General features: G+C 44.2%; 1 protein-coding gene across 1 annotated transcript in view; it reads left to right on the top strand.

Moving 5' to 3' along the window:
* The window catches only part of SERGEF (secretion regulating guanine nucleotide exchange factor), a 235566-nt gene that overhangs the window by 13233 nt on the left and 197584 nt on the right, over positions 1-24749 (top strand). Inside the window, 3 exon segments of the mRNA XM_043582360.1 lie at positions 3216-3329; positions 6081-6143; positions 11022-11180. Of these exon segments, the coding sequence (XP_043438295.1) occupies positions 3216-3329; positions 6081-6143; positions 11022-11180 (336 nt within the window).

Raw genomic sequence — 24749 nt, 5'->3', positions numbered from 1 at the left:
GCTTAAACAACAGGAATTTTCTCACAGTTACAGAGGCTACAAGTCTGCGATCCAGATGCTATGAGGGTTGGTCTCTGGTGAGACCTCTCTTCCTGACTTGTAGATGGCTGCCTTCTTGCTATGTCCTTACAGGGCATTTCCTCTGTGCGCTCATGCAGAGAGGAGACGTCTGGTGTCTCTTCTTTTTTATAAAGACACCAGTTCTGTCAGATTAAGGCCTCACTCTTATGACCCATTTAACCTTTATTACCTTCTTACGGACCGCTCCAAATACAGTCACACTGTAGATTAGGGCCTCAACATATGAATTTTTGGGGGCACAACTCAGTCCACAACAACACAGTTTCTTTCACCATTCACCCACTGAGGGACATCTGGTTGTTTCTAGGTTCTGGCTATTAAGTATAAAGCTCTAAACATTGTGGGCAAGTTTTTATGCAAACATAAATTTTCATTTCTCTGGATAAATGCCCAGGAGTGTGATTGCTGAGTTGTATGGTAGTGATTACATCTTATAAGCAGCTTCTCCTCTTAGATTAGTGGGACTGGAGAATGGCCTATTAATGGTTTAATTCCCCCTTTCCTACCAACTTTCTGTGATTGCTAGTCTTACGTATACATTTCTGTCCAGTTACAAAGCAGTACGGTTTCCATTATGTGTTTGATTAACTTAATTGTAAGTCCTCCTCTCCCATTTAATCTGTAAATATTTCTGCAGGCATCTCTAAATGATAAGGACTCTATCGAAAACATTAACAAAATGCCATCATCATACCTACAAGAAAACTAACAATAAATCTGTAATTTGATCAAGTATCCAGCGTTTACATTTTCTTGACTGTCTCAAAAATATATTTCTTAACAGTTTGTTTAAATCAGGGTTTGAATTATGTCTCTACACTGCATTTGGTGGATATTTATGTCAGGTATCTCTATTTTAAAAAATATATATTTATTCCTCTTAATTTTTTTATTGTGATAAAAATACATAACACAATTTACTGTCTTAGCCATTTTAAATGTACGGTTGAGTGATGTTAAGTACATTCACATTACTGTGCAGCCGTTACCACCGTGTATCTCCAGAACTTTTTTTATCTTGTGAAACTGAAATTATATCCACTAAACAATAACTCTCCATCCCCCCTTTCCCCCAGCCCCTGGCAACCACCATTCTACTTTTTGACCCTGTGATTTTGACCACTTATACAGGTACCTCATATAAGTGGAATTGTATAGTATTTGTCTTTTTGTGGCTCATTTCACTTAGCATAATGTCCTCGAGGTCTGTCTATTTTGTAGCATGTGTCAGAATTTTCTCCCTTTTTAAGGCTGAATAATATTCCATTACTTGGATATGTCACATTTTGCTTATCCATTCACCGGTTGACAGATGCTTGTGTTGCTGCCATGTTTTAGCTATTGTGAATACACCTGCTATGACTGTGGGTGTACAAATATCACTTTGAGATCCTGCTTTTGGTTCTTTAGGATATATACCCTGAAGTAGAATTGCTGGATCATATAGTAATTCTATTTTCATTTTTTTGAGGAACTGCCATACCCTTTTCCACAATGGCCATACCATTTTAATTTCTGCCAGTAGCACGCAAGGGTTCCAAATAACTTCACATCCTTGCCAACATTTGTTACTTTCCGTTTTTTTTTTTTTTTTTAAATAGTAGTCATCCTAATGAATGTGAAATGGTACCTCATTGTGGTTTTGTTTTGCATTTCTCTTATAATTAGTGATGTTGAGCATCTTTTCATATCTGCATTTCACCATTTGTATATTTTCTTTGGAGAAATGTCTATTCGAGTCCTTTGCTCATTTTTGGAATCAGGTTTTTGTTGTTGAGGGTTTTTTTTTTTTTTTTTTTTTTTTTTTTAAAGTAGGCTTCCTGCCCAGTGTGGAGCCCAATGCAGGGCTTGAACTCATGACCTGAGATCAAGGCCTGAGCTGAGCTCAAGAGTCAGACGCTTAACGGACTAAGCCACCCAGGTGCCCCTGTTGTTGTTGAGTTTTAAGAGTTCTGTATATATTCTGATTATTAATCCTATATCAGATATCTCAAGATTTTTACCCTTTTGCAATTTATTTGTGGAAGAGATGGTAAATTTTGTATTCAACAATTGTGTTTTTTTTAATGTTTATTTATTTTGAGGAGAGAGACAGAGTGTGAGCAGGGGAGGGGCAGAAAGAGAAGGAGACCCAGAATGTAAAGCTGGCTCCAGGCTCTGAGCTGTCAGCACAGAGCCCGATGTGGAGCTCAAACCCAAGAACTGTGAGATCATGACCTGAGCCGAAGTCAGATGATTAACTGACTGAGCCACCCAGGTGCCCCTGTATTATTTGAGTATTGTGTTTTGCTCACATTGTGCTCAGTCATCATCACTTATGTTTCACAAAGCAGACTTGTCTGTTTACAGCCTAAAGGACTGTTGTTTGTAGGATACGTTGAGAGGAGTGGAACCTTAATGTGCTGTTGGGTGACGGATCCTAGTTACACACATCTGACTGTAGATTAAATATATAAAATGTCATCTACACATTTGTATGAGGTTCAGAACATGGGCACATGAATTAGATTCAGTGGATAGGGAAATAAAAGGCCATTCCACTGAAGTAGTGACTATTAAGAAGCTATCTTGCAGTCATAAATATGTATTTATTTGGTAATTAGGAGTCATTGAATTTATCTTGGTGTAGTGGAAAAGACACTGCATTAGGTGTTAGGAGAGCTGAGTCCTAGTATTTTCTCTGCTACTAGCTCCCAAGGATGACCTTGGGCAGATCACATCCTCTCTTCCAGACCTCAATTTTCTCACCTATTAAATGTGAGGAATGGACTTGATAATCATCAGGGTTCTTTCCTGCTTGGTCTGGAGTTTGAGTTGTCCTTTCAGGTTAGTCATGAATAAGGTGTTGTTCTAGTAATTTGACTCTGAAAGAGCCATATGTCCTGGAATTTTTTGGAGGGAGTTTTAGTATGTGGGAATTGTCTTGAATGGTCTTAAATTGCCCTGAAGATTGGACTTGTGATTGGCTTGGTGATAACCAAGCCATAGGGCCCCTCGAAACCCTGAGCCTGTCCCTTGTAGGCGTGTTAACGAGAATGAATTGAGAATCTCCCATGACAGTGAGGCTCAAAAATCAATCTGGTAGTAATCCCATTAAGCATTTTCTTCATTTCCTCCTCTGTTCCATTGGGAAGCAAGTGGCATTGTGTTCCAGTGGGGAACTGGTTTGGCATCATCTGGACGGCGGTTATGCCCTGGGCAGACTCTCCCATTGTTTTTGACAGCAAAGGAGCCAAGCAGAGTGACAGGTAAGGCCCTTATTTCTTGAGTCCTATATTTATTCTTTGTCAAGAAATAGTGACACACACAGGCAGGAAATGGGTAAATGGAATTTTGCTTTTGCTGTTTCTTAGTTCCTCTGTCTTAAGTCTCTGTGTTGGCTGGTCTGTTAGTCTTGTTAGACTTTTTGCGAACCCAGTAAAAGTACCCTTCCTCGATGCCAGAGTTTGCAGCCCGTTGAGAGATAGATGCGAGTCAGTTAAGTGGAGACCAGCATAGTAGCACTAGAACTGTTAATAGTTAGGTTGGAAGACATGACTTAGGTGTTTGGAGATAATGTGTAGCAATAGTGAGCCTCTAGATTCTGAATCCCAGATTGGATTTACTCACCAGGCACTGTAGCAGCTGCATGGCGTCAGCCCCGCTAAGCTCACTGCATGGCTGGGAGCACATGAGGAGGCACCCTCTCTGCAGGTAGGCACATCCCAAAGGGAGAACCTAGAAGGACTGTGCCTCACATGCCCAGTTCCTCTTTCCCAAAAGGAGAGCAGGAGTGAGTGAGGAGGTAGAGAGAGGGGCCAGGAGTGTTACTCTAGGGAAATCTCTGTACATGGGCACATGAGTAGGTAGTGAGCACTATGCCCATGGGTCTGTTGGTGTGTGTGTGTTGGTCATTTAGCCTGTAAGCTTTCTCTCCTGTTTCTCACTCTGGGGCCCAGCCTCTTTCGGCTTCTCTCTCTGCTCACCTCTCCCTCTGCTCTGTGCTCTCACGGTGGGCCCCTCTCTTTCTCTGTATATAGCACCATGTCTGTATCTCCTCTTCTTCCTTTCTTGCTCTCTTACTTTGTGGCCCAGTCTTCTGAGTGTTGGCTGTAGGAAAAACTTGCACAGGAAACCTCTACTCTCCTCTAGGTGAGAGCAAAGGAGGAATTTTTGAGGGTAGGATAGGAAGTGGGGAAAGAAGGGAAGGGAAAGCCATGGTGGGAGTGATGCACAAGGTGTTGGGGTTGTTCTGATTTTCCTAAGTCCCGGAGTCTCTCCTGTTCAGCTGGCGGTGAGATTGGTCACCCTGAAGCCCAGTGTGGAGTTGGGGAGGGTACTCTTAGAGAAGGAGAAGGGGGCACTGGGTGCTAGATAGGCAGTCCAACTCACATGACCTTGAAAGCATTCATAAAACAAACTCATACTTCCCAGACATTTTTTCCTGCCTCATCTAGGTATTCACTGCTCCCTGGGCATTTCCTGCTTTCTCATTCCTCTGTGTCTATGGGTAAGCTGTTAACCCTGTCTGAAATGTCTTTTCCTTCCTGTTCCTTCTGGTAATCTTTATTCTGTTGTGATCATTTTTCAAAGCATAGCTCAGATACAGCTTTCTCAGTGAAGAGTCTTCCCTCTTCTGACACCATTGCATTTTCTTCACATGCCTGGATAGCACAGTGTACTACATTATTATGAATTGTTTATATGTTTTCCCACATGCCAAAGACTGAGCTTTTTCAGGGTAGGAACTGTGTCTACTTTCTCTTTCAGCATAGGACTTGTAACTGGAAGAAATCAGAAATGCTTTTATTTGATTTAAATGACTTGTTTGGGTTCTGATTAGGGCACAGCTTACATTCCAAGTTGATTGGGGGAGTTTTATGATGAGACATTAGAATAGATCATGAACTTCCTGCCCTCAGTCTTTCCCTTTTTATTCCTCCATCTTTACTTACTTGCCACTGCTTCTGGAGCTGCAGCCCTGGGTGTCCTTTCCTTGCCTGACCACAAGGCCTCTTGCTTCCTCTCTGATGAATGTGTTGGAAACACCTGTTTTGTCCCTTTCTCATTCTACAGGGTACTTGAAGGTGTGAAGGGCATTTTATTAAGACACTAGTTAATTAAACAGAAGTGTCAGAAAAGACTGGGGCACCTTGGGTGGCTCAGTTGGTTAAGCATCCGACTTCAGCTCAGGTCATGATCTCACGGCTCGTGAGTTTGAGGCCCGTGCCAGACTCTGTGCTGACAGCTCAGAGCCTGGAGCCTGCTTTGGATTCTGTGTCTCCCTCTCTTTCTGCCCCTCCCTGCTCGTGCTTTGTCTGTCTCTCTCTCAAAAATAAACTTAAAAAGTGTCAGAAAAGAGTTGTAGAATAGACTGTATTTCTCTGCATGTTAGACCCAGTGACCACAGTTTCTAGCAGAGTTGGTTGGGATTATAACTTGTCAGTGAAGGCAGTATAATTAAGGGAGAAAAAGTGCTGGATTTGGAAAGCAGGTTCAAATTCTTAGTTCTGCCTGTGTGTTCTTTGGAGTTTTGGGTTTGCCTGCATGTGATGGCAGCTGAATGTATGAGATCTTGTTGCTTCCAGGCCTGCTGATGGACAGAGCTAGGAGATAGACATGTGCACACACACATTTACACATATGTACACCCGTGTCTATTTGTCTGCTTCTACCAGGAGCTATGATGGTTTACAATGATTTCTCTAAGACAATCCACTGTCCCATGGTCGATTCTAGCCTTCCACCTTTTTATGTCTGTACCTTTCCTCTTCTCTCTGCTAGTGAGAAATCTGGCTTCTTTATCTCCAGTACACTAACTTATTTGTTCAGTCCCTTGGTAGGTAACTAGTCTTCCCACCATGTCGTTCGTGTTCTTGGTCAGCGCCACCAACTTAGACCAGCCTGCTCTGGCTGCAAGTTTCTCCTGGGCCCTGGTGGTGCTGCCTGAGCTCCTTCTCTGCCCAGTTTGTTCTGTTGTGAATGTGATTTCAAAAGATTTTTTTTTTTTTTTTTTGTAGGCCTGGAGAATTCTAAAGCAACCTGTGTTCTTGCTGGCTCAGATCACTCAGCTTCGTTGACGGGTTGGTACCAGCTCTTTTAGTCTAACATGCCATTCAGAGTTCTGCACCATTTCTGCCTCACGTGGTAGATGTTGGACACGGAGGGAAGAGCTGAGTCAGAATTCTGCTGCCACCTCTGGTCTTATCTTAGGAAGTTTCTTTACCTTCGGAGACTGTTTTATCTATCAAAATACTCTGGATAGTTGTGAGAAGTAAAGATGAAAATACATGGAGGAAATACCGGCTCACTTCCTTTCCTCTCAACTGTACAGTAGGGATAATATCTTCCTCTGAGGGTAATTGTGATTGCCAAATCACACAGCCAATAGTTAGTTTATATAGCACATTGTTATCTTATCCATCAGATCCATTTTGGTGTCTAATTCAACTGTGTATTTTCTCTAGATGTTTGCTCTCAGATTAACCTGTTTTATCCACCTCTATCTTCTAATCTATTTATCTACCTGTCTGCTCTGTCTGTATTCATCTATTCTTTATTTATCTACTTGTCTCCATTTTTATTTACCTTTCATCTTTGTATCTTTCTATCTAATCTATGTGTCTGTATATCTTTCTAAATCGAGTTATGCACATAATTCTCTAATTTATTTGTATTTTTATGTATTTTTCTAACCTATTTTGTATTTTTATGTATTTCTAGTCTGTTTCGTCTCTTTGATCCCTCCATCTCTGTCTAATCTGTTTTACTCTCTCACACTATATCTCTCTTTTTGACTATGCATCCTTTCGTCCATTTGACACCCCCCCACCAATACAGTACAAACTTCCCATTGGCGATGCAACATATTCTTGGAAGTGAAGGTGACCTCTTCCAAAGGTTTTCTTTCAAAGCCAAGATTTCCCTGATCCCTACCAGTAGACTGAGACAAGAGGTCTGAGAGATTTATTTTGATAAGACTTCTCACATGGAGCTGAATGCAGGGCATTTTTTAAGCAAAAGGGAATGACTTTCACACTTAGTATTTTCAGTGTTTTATGTGGAAATTAAGGTATGTACACAGTACGTGTAAATTAACAGTGACGTGCGTTCTTCAACATCAAATTTGTAATGCAGTCCAACTGAGAAGCTGCTATTGTTTCCAAAATACAAGAACCATAGTGTGAGAGTTTAAATACATTATACATTCTAAACTACAGATAACTGGTGATTTAACAAATTCAAAATAAGCAACCAACAAAAGAAAAATCTACTTTTAGCCTATGTCTCATATTAGGTAGACTTACATATATGTTGAAAGTGTTGAGTTGAAGTGAATGCCAACTATAAAGGACTCCCCTGGGCATCTGGCCCCACCTCTCCTTCTATAGAGGAAGGGCTGCAGGCCCCAGGGTGAGAAGTGACTAGTTCATGCCCTATAGTCAGTGAGGGTTGAGGAAGGCATTCTTTTCTTTTCTTTTCTTTTTTTTTAATGTTTATTTATTTATTTTGAGAGAGAGATGGCATAAGCAGGGTAGGGACAGAGAGAGAGAATCCCAAGCAGGCTCCACACTATCAGTGTGTAGCCCAATGTGGGACTCTATCCCATGAACTGAGAGATCACGACCTGAGCTGAAATCAAGAGTCGGACACTCCACTGACTGAGTCACCCAGACGCCCCAGCAAGGCATTCTTTTCTGAGAATAAGAGTATACTAAGAGATGTTTCTAATCTGTCCTGATTAATTTGATGACAAGTATTATGTAAACTTAGAGATTCTCTAATTGCTTGCTAAAAGTTTCTTAGAAAATCTTATGATTAGTGAAATTATTTATTATTTCATATGTGGAACACTTTTATTGTGTTTTTAAAACGGATGTTGAATTTTTATTTTATTGAGATGTAATTCATACATAAAATTTGTCTCTTTAAAGTGTATAATTTAGTGATTTTTAGTACATTCAGAAAGGAAATTGGTTTTTGATACTTTATTTTTTTTTTTTAATTTTTTTTTCCAACATTTTTATTTATTTTTGGGACAGAGAGAGACAGAGCATGAACGGGGGAGGGGCAGAGAGAGAGGGAGACACAGAATCGGAAGCAGGCTCCAGGCTCTGAGCCATCAGCCCAGAGCCCGACGCGGGGCTCGAACTCCCGGACCGCGAGATCGTGACCTGGCTGAAGTCGGACGCTCAACCGACTGCGCCACCCAGGCGCCCCAACCCACTTTTAAAGTATCAAAAACCGGGGCGCCTGGGTGGCGCAGTCGGTTGAGCGTCCGACTTCAGCCAGGTCACGATCTCGCGGTCCGGGAGTTCGAGCCCCGCGTCGGGCTCTGGGCTGATGGCTCAGAGCCTGGAGCCTGCTTCCGATTCTGTGTCTCCCTCTCTCTCTGCCCCTCCCCCGTTCATGCTCTGTCTCTCTCTGTCCCAAAAATAAATAAAAATGTTGGAAAAAAAAAATTTCAAATATAAAAGTGGGTTAAAAATGATCAAGATTAATATCCCTTTCTCCTGGTCTAGTTCGAGCTGTCACACACTGGATTTTGCTCATTGCTCTTTAGACCTTTTCTCTGGAGTTGTGGTGGATTATATAATTATTTGGCATTGCAGGAGAATTTAATTTTGCCTGCTGATGCAACAGTGTAATGATCCGCATGTGGAAGACAGTTTGTCTTTGCAAAAAAGCTGGTTTAGACTCACTAAGATAAATGAAGGCTTATTACAGACACAGGCGCACTATAAGTGGCATCTTGGTAGCTAACCAGTCCATTAAATGGGTTGAGACTGGCTGAGAGGGTCCTCCTAAGGGATCTTCATACTTTGTACACTCTGGTGAAGTCCAGGGAGGTTGCCCTCTCTCAGGGTATGAAATAGACCAGATTCACATCATAGAACTGCAGAATGTCAGTGCTGCAAGGTCATCTGGGTGATAAAATGGCTCCACTGGTTTACATTCCCTCATTTTAGACCTGATGAAACAGAGGCCCAGAAGGTGAAGTGATGCACCCAGTATCAAAGAGCTATTGAGGGGCGTCTGGGTGGCTCAGTCGGTTTAAACGTCTTGGTTTTCAGCTGAGGTCATGATCTCACAGTTCGTGGGTTCAAGCCCTACATTGGACTCTGCACACACAGTGCAGGGCCTGCTTGGGATTCTCTTTTCCTCACCCTCTGCCCCTCCCCCACTCATTCTCTCGTTCTCTCTCTCTCTTTCTCTCTCTCTCAAAATATATAAACTTAAAAAAAAAAAAAGATTGAATAGTAGCTCTGGAACTTGAACCCCGAATCTTGGTCTGATGTCTTTTTCGTTAATACTGTTTGGCTTTCTACCAGACTGCCCTATGGCACGCAGCACTGGAAAACTTTTGAAAGGTCACAAAACGCAGTGGAAACAGAGGGCTTGGTTTCTGCTTCCACTTGACTCGTTATTAGCCATGTGATCTTGAAAGTCATTTAACATCTCCAACCCTTGATTAATTTATCTTCTAGAAGAATGCTAATAGAAAATATAATGTGTGCGCCATTTCAAAAAGTAAAAAGCAGGTAAATTAATTTTAATAATATATTTTATTTGACCCAGTGTATCCACAATATTGTTTAAACCAGTAATCAATATGAATTTTATTAAGGAGCTACATTCTTTTTTTTTTTTTTTCAATGTTTATTTATTTATTTTGAGAGGGAGAGGGAGAGCGTGTGTGAGAGAGCGTGCGTGGAGGAGGGGCAGAGAGAGAGGAAGAGAGCAAATCCCAAGTAGGCTCTGCACTATCAGTGCAGAACTTGATGCAGGGCTCGATCTCACAAACTGTGAGATCATAACCTGAGCTGAAATCAAGAGTCGAGTGCTTAACCCACTGAGCCACCCAGGCACCACCCCCCCCCCCCTTTTTTTTGTGTGCTAAGCCTTCGTAATTTGTTGTACTTTTTTGGTTTTACAACACTTCTCAGTTTGGACTGTCCACATTTCATGTGTTCAGTAGCTACATGTTCATGCTGTGTGCTACAGAGTAGAGTGTAGAAACTTAGAATGTTAGGGTTGGTTGCAAAAGTTCTTAGAGACCATTCAAAGAGTCATAAAGTATAGGTTCTTGGGCGAAATTTTGTAGTTTATGGCTCCATTTGGTGTGGCTTCCAGTTAAAAATGGTTTAGAACGTGAATGCCTCGTAGACTAGCATGTGTCCTCTAGCTTGCCACTGTGGCCCACAAGTCTCTCTTGTGGCTGGTATCATCAATTACACTGCCTGCCCTTCTAGGCCAACCGCCCTCCCCTCTGATTTTCAGCTGGTGAAACTAAGGCTTAGGAAGTGATTTGCCCAAGGTCAGTAGCTAGTTAGCAGGTCCAGGAATAGAAGCCAGCATCACTTGACTCTGAATTTGCTGTCTTTCTGTTAATTCACATTGTCAGTCAGTCGCATTGCACTTATACCTCAGGAGGACTATGAGGTTCCAGTGAATTATGGTGCTGCACAGAAGGGAGGCAGCAGCATGATGTTTTCTGCTGGACAGGGCGTGTAGAGAAATCCTCCCAGGTCAGAAAAGTTTAAGCTTAAATAATGTATCTTTTAACCTGTTATTTTAAAAAGTTAATACATATTTTTCCTAACCACAGGTAATACAAGCATACCTTAAAAAAATGTAGAAAATGGAGAAAATGTTTTTCTTAGGGTAGATGTTCAAGAAATATTTGCTGAATGAATTAATGAAAAAATAAACTCATACGTTCCTATTCCTTGACAGACTAGGAAGAACATTTGGCCTCGTTTCCTATTTATAGAATTAAAAACAATCTTCTACGTTAAAATGCCATACGTGAATTTTGTATCCTGCTTTCTGTAGGCCACGTTGTAGCATAAGAATAATACAACTTCTTTTAGCCACTTTCTTTTTTCAGATTGTGTTATTTTCCATCATTTTGAACTAATGTTCCTTCACCTCTTTTGTTCCCCTTCTGTTTGTTTAAGATGCAGGAGAGCTGTATGTTTGGGGAAGCAACAAGCACGGGCAACTGGCTTCCTTGGCTGCTTTCCTTCCTCTGCCCCAGAAAATAGAAGCACATTGTTTTCAGAATGAAAAGGTCACTTCTGTCTGGAGTGGGTGGACACACCTGGTTGCCCAGACAGGTGAGAGAGCAGCAGAGAATTTGTGGTTGGCGAGAGCAGTTTTGGCGGGAGGGGACAGCTGTCTAAACAGCTATGAATGCTCAGGGCTAAGTAGGTAGGTTTTGACAACGAAAAGCTTTAAGGACTGGGATGGGGAGGATCTGGGATCGAGTTCTGTGGTCAGCCAGATATGGAGCCTTTCCTCTCTGGATCAAAGGGCTGCACCCAAAAAGGCAAGGCTGGGTTAGATGAACTCTTTCTGGTCCTATGAATTCCTTGAGGTTTTGAGAAGGAACCTGTTGCAGCAGACGTTCCCAGAAATTTGTCCAGGTTGTTGGGGAGGTGGGGAGTCTTTGCCTTGTCATAGCTGAAGAGATGACTTTACTTGCATTTCCACCTGAGTCTAAATTAAAGGTTTCAGAAACTTGAAGATTGGTATTTCAAGATTGAGGCAGGAGCATTATTTTGAATTATGGCTGGCATGATATTTTGATTTAAATTTCCATTAACCCTAACAAACCTTTGGTTTGGACATCAGCTGTTCCCTTATGGTGCCATGCCATCCAGCTGTTGGTATCTTTATCTTCTCTTGAGTCTCCATTTCTTTCTTGTCTTCTCTGTGGGGCAGTTCTCCTTTTGTGGTCTCCACATGGCTGATTTTGTTCTCTGGGGTTGTTGTTTTGTGGCCTCTCTTCTTCCCTGCCTTCCCACAGCTCCTGCTGATTTTGGTAGGGTTTCTCAGACAGGCAGTTTGTGATTCTCAAGATCTATTATCATGTCAAAGTCTCTTGAACTTCAGGGGTTCTCAGGAGTCCCTTTGCCTGCCTTTGGCCTGCTTGTTAGCTACACGCAGATCTCTAGGCTCCCAAATACCTACCTAGTGACTGTCAGTTACTGCAGTGCTTTCTGGTGTTTGTAGGTGCTCAGGTGAGCTTCAGTTATCCTTGGGAAGTCCCACATAATACACATGTGAACACACATACGCTTGTGAGTGTTCATATCGATGATGCTTTTAATTGGTCTTTTAAAAAATTTTATGACCATTTTGGAACAGAGGCCTGTGTAACAAAGGCATAAAATAAACTTTCTGTACTGACCACTTCAGAGGCTGCTCTAAAGGGGAAAAATCATGACTTTTCTCAAAGAGGTTTAGACTGCTTGAAGATTGGGACTGTCTACACAAAGTCTTCTTTCTTTCTTCTTTTTTTTTTTTTTTTAATTTTTTTAAATGTTCATTTATTTTTGTGTGTGTGTGAGAGAGAGACAGTGTGAGCCGGGGAGGGACAGACAGAGAGGGAGGCAGAGTCTGAAGTAGGCTCCAGGCTCCGAGCTGTCAACACAGAGCCTGACACAGGGCTTGAACTCATGAAGCGTGAGGTCATGACCTGAGCCAAAGTCGGACGCTTAATGGACTGAGCCACCCAGGTGTCCCTACACAAAGTTTTCTTAAAGCATAGTAGTTGTTTATTTGTATAATTGTTAATATTTGTCTATTACCCCAGACACTGAGCTCTGTGAGGGGCGGCACCATTATTAGTCTTGTTCACTTCTGTATCTTCACTTTCTAGTTGAAAGAGAGTAAATATTCAAATGCATATGAGTCAGGGTGGACAGCTAGGATTTCTGATCTCTCTTTCCTTGGTATCACTCGTTCTCTTTGCATTCATGACTCCAACCAAATCAGTTATTGTTTATTGGGAACCTATTGAGCAATGTGGTGAGTGTGGGAGAAACAGAGGAGAAAAGAACTGGGCTGTACCCTCCGTAAAATGTGTAGACAGGCCTAAGTCTAAGAATATAGACATGGAAGACTTTACCCTCCATCCGTCCATCCATCATATGATGGTGAGGATCTGTTTATGTACCATACCTTGTAGTATATCTAAATCCTGCCCTCAAGGAGCCCCTTGTCCATTAAGGGAGAGAGACCTGTTATCCAGCTTCGGTACATTACGGTAGGAGATAACCTAACAGTGGAGCTAAGACAGTGCGCAGGAGTGCCATAGAAGGTAGCAGTAGTGTGAGTAATTGGGTGTTAACAGGTGGCTGTTTCATGGTTAGTCAGTCTTCAAAGAACTACGGTGCAATGAAATACACTTACTACCAAATGGCAGTGAGTTCGGTTGAGTTTGTCAGTAAACCCCTTAACCAGTTATGTAGCTGACCAATGAAAGACACAAAGATGCTGCTTCTTGGGTGCTAACTTTGAAGCATTGTAACTGATACTGATTTCCACTTCTGGGCTAAAGCCCAGCCCTCCCGGTGGGAGGTTGGAACCCAGGGCCCTAACACTGTTTGAGTCACCCCAGCTGCTCTGGAGCTCAGCTTCACATCTCCACCTCCACTTGACAGCAAGATTTTTTGGTAATGTTTCAGCTGTTTAATTAGCTTGTTAATTCAGATCTCTTGTGTGTATACTCTGTCACTTTCCCCTTAGTCCAAGAATGGTCGTAAGCTGGTCTGTCTGAGTGTCCTGGCTCTTGTATTGAATTTGGGTAAATGGGAGTCTCCTGCTTTTTGATTCACCAATTTTGCACTCCTTCTAGTGGCAGTAGAAGCTTTTGCTCTGGCCCAGTGTCATTGAGAAGAAACACCCAGGGCTCCTGGTTTAATCAGACTCAGCTGCTCATATTAACGGGAACAAGATTTGCTCACAGGGTCAGAAGCAGCTCATTAGTGGAACAAGGAGTTACTTGACTGTAGTTGTACAAGCTCCAGTGGTGAATTGCTCTTGGGACCTGCTGGCAGGCCACATCAGCACAGGGCTGCTCTCGGTCTAATTCTGGAAGGCATTGGTTGTGTGATCCTGATTAAAAGAAGGATCTATGCACACTGGCCATATATCTGTCCAGTGAGATGGGATGGGATGGAGTGGGTTAGGATGACAGACAGAGAAGCGGATTCTGCTTTTCCCTATCTCCATGGTCCCTAGACCAATGATTCTCAACCATAGGCGATTTTGTGCCCCAGGGAATGTTTGCAATATCTGGAAACATAGTTGGTTGTCACAACTGAGGGGTGCTGCTGGCATCTATTTGGTAGAGGTCACGGATGCTGCTGAACATCCTGCAATGCAAGGGCAACACCCCACAACAAAGAAATACCTGGCCCTGAATGTTATTCTCGCCAAGATTGAGATATGGTGCCCAGGACTCACACACATCCCTGGTGGTAGGTGCTTAGCTAGGGCAGTTCACATGCTATCAGGATAACTTTAGAGCTTGTCTGTATGGGAATCTGGGATGCAGTCTCTGCCCTCCCCCTTCAGAAGACTGGTGCCTGCCTGCAGTGTTTGCGATGGAAAAATACTTTTCTCTGTTAGTCAGAGGCACTTGGAAAGAGTCCAAGAGAACCTGTTCTAATCTGGGAAAGTTGGCAAGGATACCTGTGTCTCAGGCTGGAGGAGCTGCATTCTAGAAACCTTTCCTAAGCTGCTTAATATCCCTGATCATTGTTCTCAGGAACTTCGTGGGACTCCTGGGTGTCTTTATCCAGGCCCAGTGACCTGCAGCTGTCTCATCCGAGAGTCATGATTTCCCGGCCCGAGGTGCTTCTAGTAAGATTTGGGTGGCAGATCTGGGTGCCTTCCTAGCTTGGCGACCTTCACCTTTCTAGGCCTCTATTTCCTCATCTCTCACGCAGTGTGTTAAAACCTGCCTGCATTCTACATGGGGCTGCTGTGAGGTTCAAGTGAATGAATCTGTGTGAAAGATCCCTAGTAATTGTAAACTTCTGTACACACCTAACTAAGTGAGGGGTGCCTGAAGCTGGGATATATGAGTATATTAAGGAATAAGCAAGACTTTTAGAAAGACTTCCTTGTCAACAGAGTCTGTGCAGGGCTTGAGACATACCAGCTTTCCCTGAGGGCTTATGCGCTGTCCAGAGAGGCGATGCTCAGTGCCCAGCTCTGAGAGGGAAAGGTTCCTAAAGTCTTTCACTTACACATAGCTGGCAAGTGGCTGTTTCGTTAGGAAGAGTTAGGAAGATCTATCTTTGTGGCCGCCCAGGTAGTTTTTCTGTGAAAATCTCTGATCACACTATTGTTCCTTCATGCTACTCATCCCAATTTGTAATCATACATACCCATCTGTGTTCTTGTAATGCCTGGACTGTCCACCCTGAGAGAGCCGTGTCTGTTTTGCTTGTGGCTGTGTCCCCAGCACCTGGCATAGGCCTGGCACATAGTAGATGGTTAGTAGCTAAATTGCTGAATGAATGAATAAATGGCAAGGTAGAAAGCAATGTGGACTTTGAAGTCAGACGGGCCTAGGTTTCTGAGTCTCAGCTTTGCCCCCTTCGTGAGTGCGTGGTGGTGGGCAGCCCCGCCTCTCTCCACCTTTGTGGCCACCACCGTAGGTCAGGCCCCTGAAACCTCTTGCCTGGATCCTGCAGTGGCCTCTGACATCTTCATCCTCCTACACTCACTCCCTTCCCCCCAATCTGTTCTCTACACCTCGGTTGGAAGGTCTTTACAAACCCATCGTTTCACGTTCCAGTGGCTTCCCAATGTTCTTATGATGAAAACACACTCCTTAGTGGTCCCGCGAGGCCCCATGTGGTCTGCCCTCTGCCTGCCTCGCTAGCCCTGTGTCATACCATGCCAGCTCTGGCTAGCCAACCAGTCTCCACTGTGGCCTTTCCCTGCTATCTTGAATGCATCATGTATTTCCCACCATAGTGCCTTTGTACCTCATGTTCCCTCTATTTGGCACACTTATTCCTATGCCCCTTCTTCATTTTGACTTAGTTATATCCTTTTCTTCTCAGATCTCAGCTTGGTCATTTCCTCCCTAGGGAGGCCTTCCCTTGCTCTCCCTGACTAATCACTTTTTCCTTTTATCTGTCTCATAGCACTACAACCTCTCCTGTGTGCTGTTTTTTGTAGATTCCTCCTCCCCTTAGACCGTGAGCTCTATAAGGGCAGGAACTACAATTGGTTTCGCTCAGCATTATATCCCCAGTGCTTGGCAAAGTAATTGGCACATATGAGTTTGGTACTCAGTAATGTTGGGCAGATGAAAAAATGAGCTTATTTTCTCATCAGGAAATGGGGAAATATTGCTGACCTTGTGTGAGGATTAAATGAGATGTTGTCTTAAATCTTCCAGTATCCGTGGGGACTGGGCTCATGTGTCGGTTCAGTACACATTAGTTTCCTCTGCTCTTGAAAGCTCTGGAGCTCTCTGGAGGTCACATGCCCCATATCTTCTCCTTCCGGCAGAAGTCTCTGTGGGACTGATGTGGATGTCTCTGGACAGGTAACAGGTTGATTCAGGACTCTCCTGGAGAGTGCGGAAAGATCAATGCTTACAAATGCTAAGTGCTGATTGCTGGTGATTTATTAGAATCTCAAGGGGAATGATTTACACAAGATTCAGACCTTAATGTGGGATTGGTCAGAGTGTCTGGAATCTGGTTGCTTCCCTCATACTGGAAGCTTTCCCTGAGCCACGCAGTATCCCAAAGTAGCCTGTGGTCTCACAAAGGCTATAGACTGAAAAAGTGAGCCCACATACGATTGTTGACATTCTTCACTTTCTTCAATGTCACCAAAGAAAGTCCTAGAGAGTTGGAGGTTTTAGAGAATCCGAGATGGAAGAAGACATCTTACCTTGCCGATGGGAAAACTGAAAGAAGAGAGCAGGTGACTTTATGGCAGCATTTAAGCTGGCAACCTGATTCTACTTTTCAGTGAATTTTCCCCCCTCCCATCACAGTGCTCCTGGTTCTTGGTTATATCCTTTTAATTGAGATATGTTTTATTCTTTTGTTTCTTTAAAGTGGAGAACTGCATGGCACACAGAACGGACCAACTCTTAGCCACTCTCCTTTCTTCAAGTGTCACTGGCCAAGAAATATTTTATTCTATTTGATGTCTAAGCATTAGTGAAATCCAAGCCCAGCAATTGATTCACACTATTTTTTTTTTTTTTGAGTTTATAAATATATCTAATGCTGATTTTTCTGTTTTGGGGCCAAGATCCTTTCTAGAGTAGGGTGACAGTGTATATTACTCCATCTTCTTTGGGACCATGTATCGTGAAACCTCAACCGAGCTCAGGAGATTCTGACCTCATGGGCTCTATTTAAAGCAGATGCTTTGGAATTCATGATGTTTATGCTTTAGAACTCTGAAAACACAATGGTTGAAAGTCAAACCGAGCCCAAAGGACTATTTTGAAATGAATAGTTTTTGCTTCTCATTAAAGTCATTAGTTTTTACCCTAGAATCCTTAGAATGTCAGGAATGGATGGGAAATTAGAGCTCATCAGGCCCAACTCCTTCAGCTTAGAGATGGGGAAACTGAGGACTGATGAGGGGAAGGGCGTGAAGGAGGTAGGGCAGAACTCAGATCCCAAAGCTCTCGGTCCGGTGCTCTTTCCACCTTGTCATATTCTTTCCAGAGATGATGAGGAGATGTGGATGGCTTTACTAATCAACCCAGGGACGTGAACCAGGAATAGCAGTTCCTTCTGTACATGAAGTTGTTTCAAGAGAACTGATTCTTACCTGAAATGTGTAGCCGTAGATTCCCTTAACAGATTTGTGTGTGGAGCAGAAACTAGGAGATGGTGCCCAGGAGCAAGGGTCAGGAGGCCATTCTAGGATTCAGAGAAGCAGCTGCATTTCTGCTTATGATAATACAATCATAGTTCTTTTTTTTTTTTTTTTTTTTTTTTTTTTTTTTTTTTTTTTGAGAGAGAGAGGGCACAAGTGAGTGAGGGACACAGAGAGAGAGAGAATCCCACAAGGGGCAGAGAGAGCGAGAAGTGGGGCTTCTCTGGGGTTCACGTTTTACCTGAAGCGGGGCTCGTGCTCACTGGAAGTGGGACTCAAACTCACCTGAAGTGGGACTCAAACTCACCCAAAGCGGGGCTCGAACTCATGAACTGTGGGATCATGACCTGAGCTGAAGTCACATGCTTAATGACTGAGCCACCCAGGTGCCCAGTCATAGTTCTTACGGACCACTTTTATCATTATATAGCGCTTTTGTATCCATTTTCTCATGTGAAGTGGCAACATGGGTGTTATCCTTGTGTCACAGACAAGTCCCTAATTGGTTAGCTGCCTTTCCTTGGTCTACTAGACTGGCAGAGCTAAAACTTGAATCTGGTCCCTAAGCCTGCTATTCTGATTCCAAGTATGTATCTCAGAATGCTCTTACTCATTAGCATCTTTCTCCAATTTTTGATTCTTCTAAACAATAAGGAAGGAAATTCTTAGTTATCCTTGATCCTTCAGCAGTTATTTGTGGAATGCTTACTTATATGTGTATAGCACTGTGCTACAGGGGTGCCTGGGTGGCTCAGTCGGTCTGACTGGAATTTGGCTCAGGTCATGAACTTGAAGTTTGTGGGTTCGAGCCCTCCATTGGGCTCTGTGCTGGCAGTGTGGAGCCTGCTTGGGATTCTCTCTTTCTCTGCCCCTCCTGAGTTTTTTCTCTCTTTCTCAAGGTAAATAAATAAACTGAAAAAAAAAAAAAGTTTAGCACTATGCTATAGAATACAGGGGAATATAAAATCTGGAATATAAAATACTTCAGGAAGCTTGTGGTTGGATGAACAAATGAAATACTTAGTAGAAGAATAAAAAAGAATGTGGCAAAGAGTCAGAAGAGTGGCCAAGACACTGAAAGCTCTAGGGTTTCGAGGGAAGGAGAGGTCAGTGTGGGGGAGGGTGGTCAGAGAAGGGTGCGAAATCCTTAGGGAAAGTCACATTTTAATGGGTGGAGAGTTTGGGACTTGGTTCTGTTGCTTTCTTTTTGTCCTCTGGCAAGACACAAACCCCCTGGTCCCTTTCTTCCTATCTGGGCAATAGGAAGTTGTGGATGTAGTGATCTCTAAGGACCATTATGGCTCTGAAATTCTATCCTATATTCAAATAAAACTGGCCTAAAGAAATAATTATGGAGCTGTTGGAAGATTAAGTATAATGCCATTCATTGCAGCCTGATTTATAATGACAACAAATGTGTGGACACAAAGAGGGATTGTAGGGGGATCAGTTAAAATAAATGATGATACAACATAGTTAGAATAGATAGCTGTTAAATAGAATGCTTTAGAAGGGTATTTAATGACAGAAGAATATACTCATTATATAGTAAGTGAAGAGTAGTTTACAATAAGTTACCTCATTATAACTTCTATTTTTTTTTGTAAAGAATGTTTGCATAGGAAAGACTAGAAGGAAACAACGAGAATTTTCTCTCTGATGGTGAGATTATGTGAGGCTTTTATTTTCATTTATATTTTTATGCTAAATAGTTTGCAGTCTGGTTAAGTCTGATTGAATGTTAAGATTAATTGAATAAAATTTCTTGCCTGTCTCTGCAGGGAACTAGCCCCTTTACCGCCCTTTCCTGGGTGTATGTCCTTGACAAGTCACTTCCATGGGCTTCACTTGGGAGGCATGGAGGTGAGGCAAGAGACTATAGAAGGAGGCAGGAACGCAGAGATCTATTTTTGGCTTAGTCATGAGTCAGCTTTGTGACCTCGGACAAGTCCCTTCTGAACATCCCTGAGCCTTGGTTTCCTCATCTGAAGAGGGAAGTTGGAGGTCACAAAAGGTCCTTTGAGCTTCAAGCTATGCTTGTTCTGAAAGATGGGGGTTTCTCCACTGTCCTGGATTGGCTCAGGGCCTCATTGGTTCCTGGTGGCCTTGCTTTCTTTACTGCTCCTCTGCACTGAGTGCGAGCTGATTTTTTCCTGTTCAAAGTCGAGGTGGGGATTGAATATACTTTGTTGATAGGGCTTGGAGCTGAGAGGGTGTAGTGACAGCATTACACCACTAGAGGGAAGCATTGTTTGATTCCTCTTTCCCACTGTGCTATCTGCTCTTCAGGAGAATTGCCTTGATTTGCCCTGATTTGGTTTCAAATTCTAGAATTTTAGTATTAAAAGGACTCTGAAGATCATCTGGTAGAACCCCTATTATGTTGCAGTTATGATATGATAGAGGCAAGAAAAGGCAAGTGACCTATTTAAAGTCACACAGTATGTTTTTTTCAGGGTCTGCACTATAGCGTTTAGGAGAAGGCTGCAGACAAGAGCCAAGAGTGTGGTCACATGAGTCCAAAAAACGTAGACAGTTCCGACGATTGTGCAGGAACCTGAGAGATCTGCCTGTATATACTTTACCAAGCTGCTCTGGCCAGGTGTCGAGAGGCCTGGATATAGAGAAGAAAAGCTATAACTCTACCCCAAGGAGTTCATGTCTGGTGGGAGAAGCACGTGCAAACACGTGGTGCTGCCCCAGTGTGTCTTCCTTGTTTTCTGGTTTCTGCCTCGATTGGGATCTGTGCTGCGGTGGTGACTTGGAGGCTGGCTTATGGAAGGCCTGCAGGTGTCTGCATGAATGATGCCCTCCAAGGTTAGGAGATAGATGCCCCGGGTACCTCCAGTTTGTTATTTCCAGTGCATCATTTCAAGCAGTGCTCACATGTTCCCATGCCTGGTCTTACCATTTCTTGAGGTTTGCAAGGAATCCTGACAGTTTGTTTCCCAACTTTGAAAGGCTTTGTTTCCTTGGCCCTGGGCTGGCTTTATTTTTGGTTTCCAGGGTGCCCATCAGCCCTAAGCATTGTGGTTGAGTGGAATTATGGCTGATCTGTGCAACCTTGGGCAGTTCCTTCCTCTCTCTGGGCAGGGAGGTTAGGTTCTCAGCTACAGTGGTGTCATCTCTGCTAGAGAGATGAAGTTCTGGTGTTATTTTTGGTTTTTATGTTTGGCAATGAATACCCATTGATCTGTGGTCCATAGAAGTATAGAGTGTGTCCAGCTGAAGCAGAAGCAAGATCCACCCTTTGAAGCAGGATCATTCGAATAAGGGGCATGCCGGGCAGCCTGGCCAAAGCCAAGTGCAGCTGGGCCTACAGGGCCACCAGATGGCAGCAGTGGGCAGGCAGACAGCCTTGGGATGAGGTGAGTAGGGCCAGCATCCAGAGTCAGAATTAGCAAGGTCAGATCTGACCTAGAGGTCACCCAGGCCCTCTTTTTATGGATGAGAAAGCTCAGGCCCAAAGAGAGAAGAGGTTACCTAAGGTCTTGCTGTGAGTTAATACCTGATTGTCTCCTCGCTTGTGAGAAGAACTGAGATTGGTTTGGCCTCTAGCTGGCTGCCCCCCAGGAGAGCCAGGAGACAAGGGCCTGGGCCCTGGGCCAGTGAGCCAGAGGTGGGAAGGGAAGAGGACACAGTGAAGTGTCCGCCTTGATCTTGGTTTCTTTGAGTGTCTGGTCCTGGTGATTTTCATCCTTGCACGTGCAGTAAGGGTCGTGTCTGTTGTCTTCTCCTGCCTGTTGGCCCAGTTCTCTGGGCCAGGGCCCTTCCATAGGCTGTGCCGTGATGAGATCTTCCTCAAGGGTCATCTCACAGCCTCCACACCCAACAGATAGGTAGGTGCAGTAAGACACGAGTTGACACGATTGGTTGAACAAAAAAATTGTTTTAATTTCCCAGGGGGTCAGGTAGGGCAGGAGACCAATCTTTGCCAAGCACTTACCATGTGCTAGGTGCTCTGCCAGGTGCTGCTGCGTACATACTCCTCATAACTCTGCGAGGTAGGCTTCACTTCCCTTGCCTTGCAGGTGAGGAAATTGAGGCTCAGGGAGGCTGAGTGGCTTGTCCAAAGTAACATAGATAGTTAAGTAAAACGGACACTTCAGCCAAGCTCTGTGTGGTGTCAAAAGTCCGATTCATTTCATTGCATCGTGCTGCCGCCTTTCAAAGTGTGCTGGAAATGTGGCAGGTGACTCAAGCTTCAAGGCAGGGAGGAGCAAATGTTGTTCTCTCATCTTGGGAGTCGGGGAGTCATGGTGGTGGGCTGCTGGGGAGGAGGCCTTAGAAGCAGTGAAGGGCAGGCAGTCCTGGCAGGTTCGGGTGGAGGCTGAGGGGAGGCCGAGTCTCTGTGCCTGTGCTCCAGCAGTTCCTCTGCCAAGAGTGCTCATCTCTGGTCCCCATGAAGCTACTGCCGCACTTGGGCACTTTCTGCCCATCGTCACATAGTGGCCCACCCTGTCCCCTCCCCATCAGAAGTAGCCACCACCATCTTCTCAGCACACTCTTCTCCCTGCCCTGCCTTATTTTGCACTGTAGCAGTTTTCACTGCCTGAAACCATGGTATCTTTATTTACTTGTTGTCAGTGTCTTCTCAGCAAACGTGACCCTCCTGGGTGAGGGACTTGTTCTGTTTTATTCACCTCTGGGTCTCGCCTGGCATAGAGGAGAGGCTCAGCGAGTGTGAATTGCATGGGACAGCTGCAGTTTTGGATGGGGAAGCTGTGCCATTTCAGTGGCTGTGCTTGGGAGACCAGCCTGGGGCCCTGCCCTCTTCCTGCCTTCTTGGAGGACCCCAGGGCAGCAAGCCTCAGCATCCTGAGGCTGACAGTGATGTCTGGTGCCCTACGGTCTCAGGGCCAGCTTTGACCCTGTGTGTCTCCAAGGCCTTGCCTTGGGTCCTTGGTTTCCCTTTCTGTCCACAGTGGATGGGGACACCAGTCATGCTGCGAGCTCACCAGATGGTTCTGGGAAGGGCTCAAAGGTCCCAGGCAGAGGATTCAGTTTCCATTCAAGGAATCCTTCTCCTCTTTCCTGGTGGGGATTGATTTGTTCCAGGAGCTTTCTAAAAGTGAGCATGCTTTAAGTGACTGGCCTGTAATTTCACCATCATTTTTAGGTTCTTGACAGATGGCACTGTGTTTGCCCTTTCTCAGGGGACCTTGCCTGTCTCATGGGAGCTGTCAATAATCATAGTGACAGCCAGTGCCGTAAAGTGCTCTTAGATGCGTGCCAAGAGGAAAGTGGCCCATTTTGAGGAATCTTGGGTCAGCTTTTTCCTAATCTGAGAGTGACTTTTTACTTTAGGAGGAAGCCTAATGTGGCCAAAAGAGCCTGAGGATCCAGGCACAAGTTCTATTTGGCTGCTTTTTGGCTGTGTAATCTTAGGCAAATCATTTAACTTCTCTGGTCCTGAATTTCCTCATCTGTTAAATGAGATTCAGAATTTCTAATTCTTCTGCCTCACAGAGATATATTATGTCATTCTTTCATTCACACATTCCTTCCTTCATTTCTGCACCCTATTATTCAACAAATATTTGTTGAGTAGGCAGAGGTGAGGAGAAGGCGTTCCAGGCAGAAGGAATACTGGAAACGAAGGTATAGAAGTGGGAGGCGCCCCTGGGCATCGTTTGCTTAGCTTGGGGCCAGGTAGAAGGGACTGGAAGCGTTCAGGTATAATAGGCATGGGTCCTTATTCAGGCTTCATCTGTGAGCAGTGGAGGGAGAAGCTGAGGTTTCTGTGGGGGTGGGGGTGGGGGTGGTGACAAGTGGGAGCGATGAAGGAAAGGCCCTGCCTCCGGGTGGCTCTTGCAGGCTCCTCTGTCGCAGCCTCATGCTTGCTTTCCTCTTCAGGTCTCATCTCTGTGGCTGATTTCTAGGCACTTTGGATTGTCGGAGTGGGGGCCCCATCCCCCATGAACGAGGTGACTCTTGGAATGCACGAGATTGGTAGGGACTGGCATTAGCTGGCTCATTGGTCTACCTTCTGGGGAGCTGTCTCGGGCCACATGGAAGGCCACTTAGGAAGCTGTCCTTTTGCCTTCAATAAGCATTTTTTAAAGGTCTAAAAATGAGCAGTTTTGGGGCTTATCCTAATCTCCCTGAGGAGATGGGGGTGTGTGGGGAAGGGCTGTTCACATTTACCAGAGACACACTGTGTGTCGGGCATTCTGCCAGGGCTTTACAGAATCATCTATTTAATCCTTACACAAAGCTTGCTGAGTAAGGCTCGCTTCATTTTACATGGGAGAAAACTGAAGAGAGGTTAAGAGATGTGGGCTCACCCTACCTCGTTACTTAGCCTTAAAGTGCTCAGTGTGCAGTGGGGGTCGGACAACATTACCTTGTCAACTCGAGGGTGTTGTGAAGACCAGATAAGATCTTGGATGTGAATGCACTTTGTGAGCTGGAAAGCGCTGTGTGCACAGGCAGGGAGTCAGAGTAGTACCACTTCCCAGTGAAATTGCCGGAGATTTGCTTGTGTCCTTCCTGCCTGGGCAGATAGAAAGTTCCAACCTTTGGCTTCTCATCTGTGCGCTTTCCTCCAGGCAGCCCCAGAGTCAGTGGCTCCACTCAGCACTTCTCCCTTTTAAGCCCACAAATAGGCAGGACGCCTCTTTTTTTTTTTTCTAAAGCAAATTAACCCTGTTGTACAAAATTAACATCAAAGTCAGACTTTTTTGCCATGTTGGTGAAAACAATAATAAGTCGTGGAATTTTAATGCTGCAGGGGACCATCTTCTCCTTATTAGAAATGTGGGAAAACAAGCCCCAGGGAAATGGTTCTAAAGCTAATGGATGCAGAGCCAGGGTTGGAACCCAGTGGGACCTGTGCCCAGGGCCTCTTCACTGCCCCACATCGCCCCTCTTAAGAGAGACTTCAAGTGCTTCATTGCCTTTATAGAGGAAGAATCCAGCTTAATAAATTTCATTACACCAGCCCCTTTATGTAACCAGGCTGTTTCCGGGTCCTGGCAGATGGTCCATAGTAACAGTGCTTTGCTGATTTGGTTGGAGCTGATCCT

This window comes from Prionailurus bengalensis, chromosome D1 (assembly GCF_016509475.1).
Source record: "Prionailurus bengalensis isolate Pbe53 chromosome D1, Fcat_Pben_1.1_paternal_pri, whole genome shotgun sequence".
NCBI lineage: Eukaryota > Metazoa > Chordata > Mammalia > Carnivora > Felidae > Prionailurus > Prionailurus bengalensis.
This window is presented reverse-complemented; position numbering and strand designations above follow the sequence as displayed.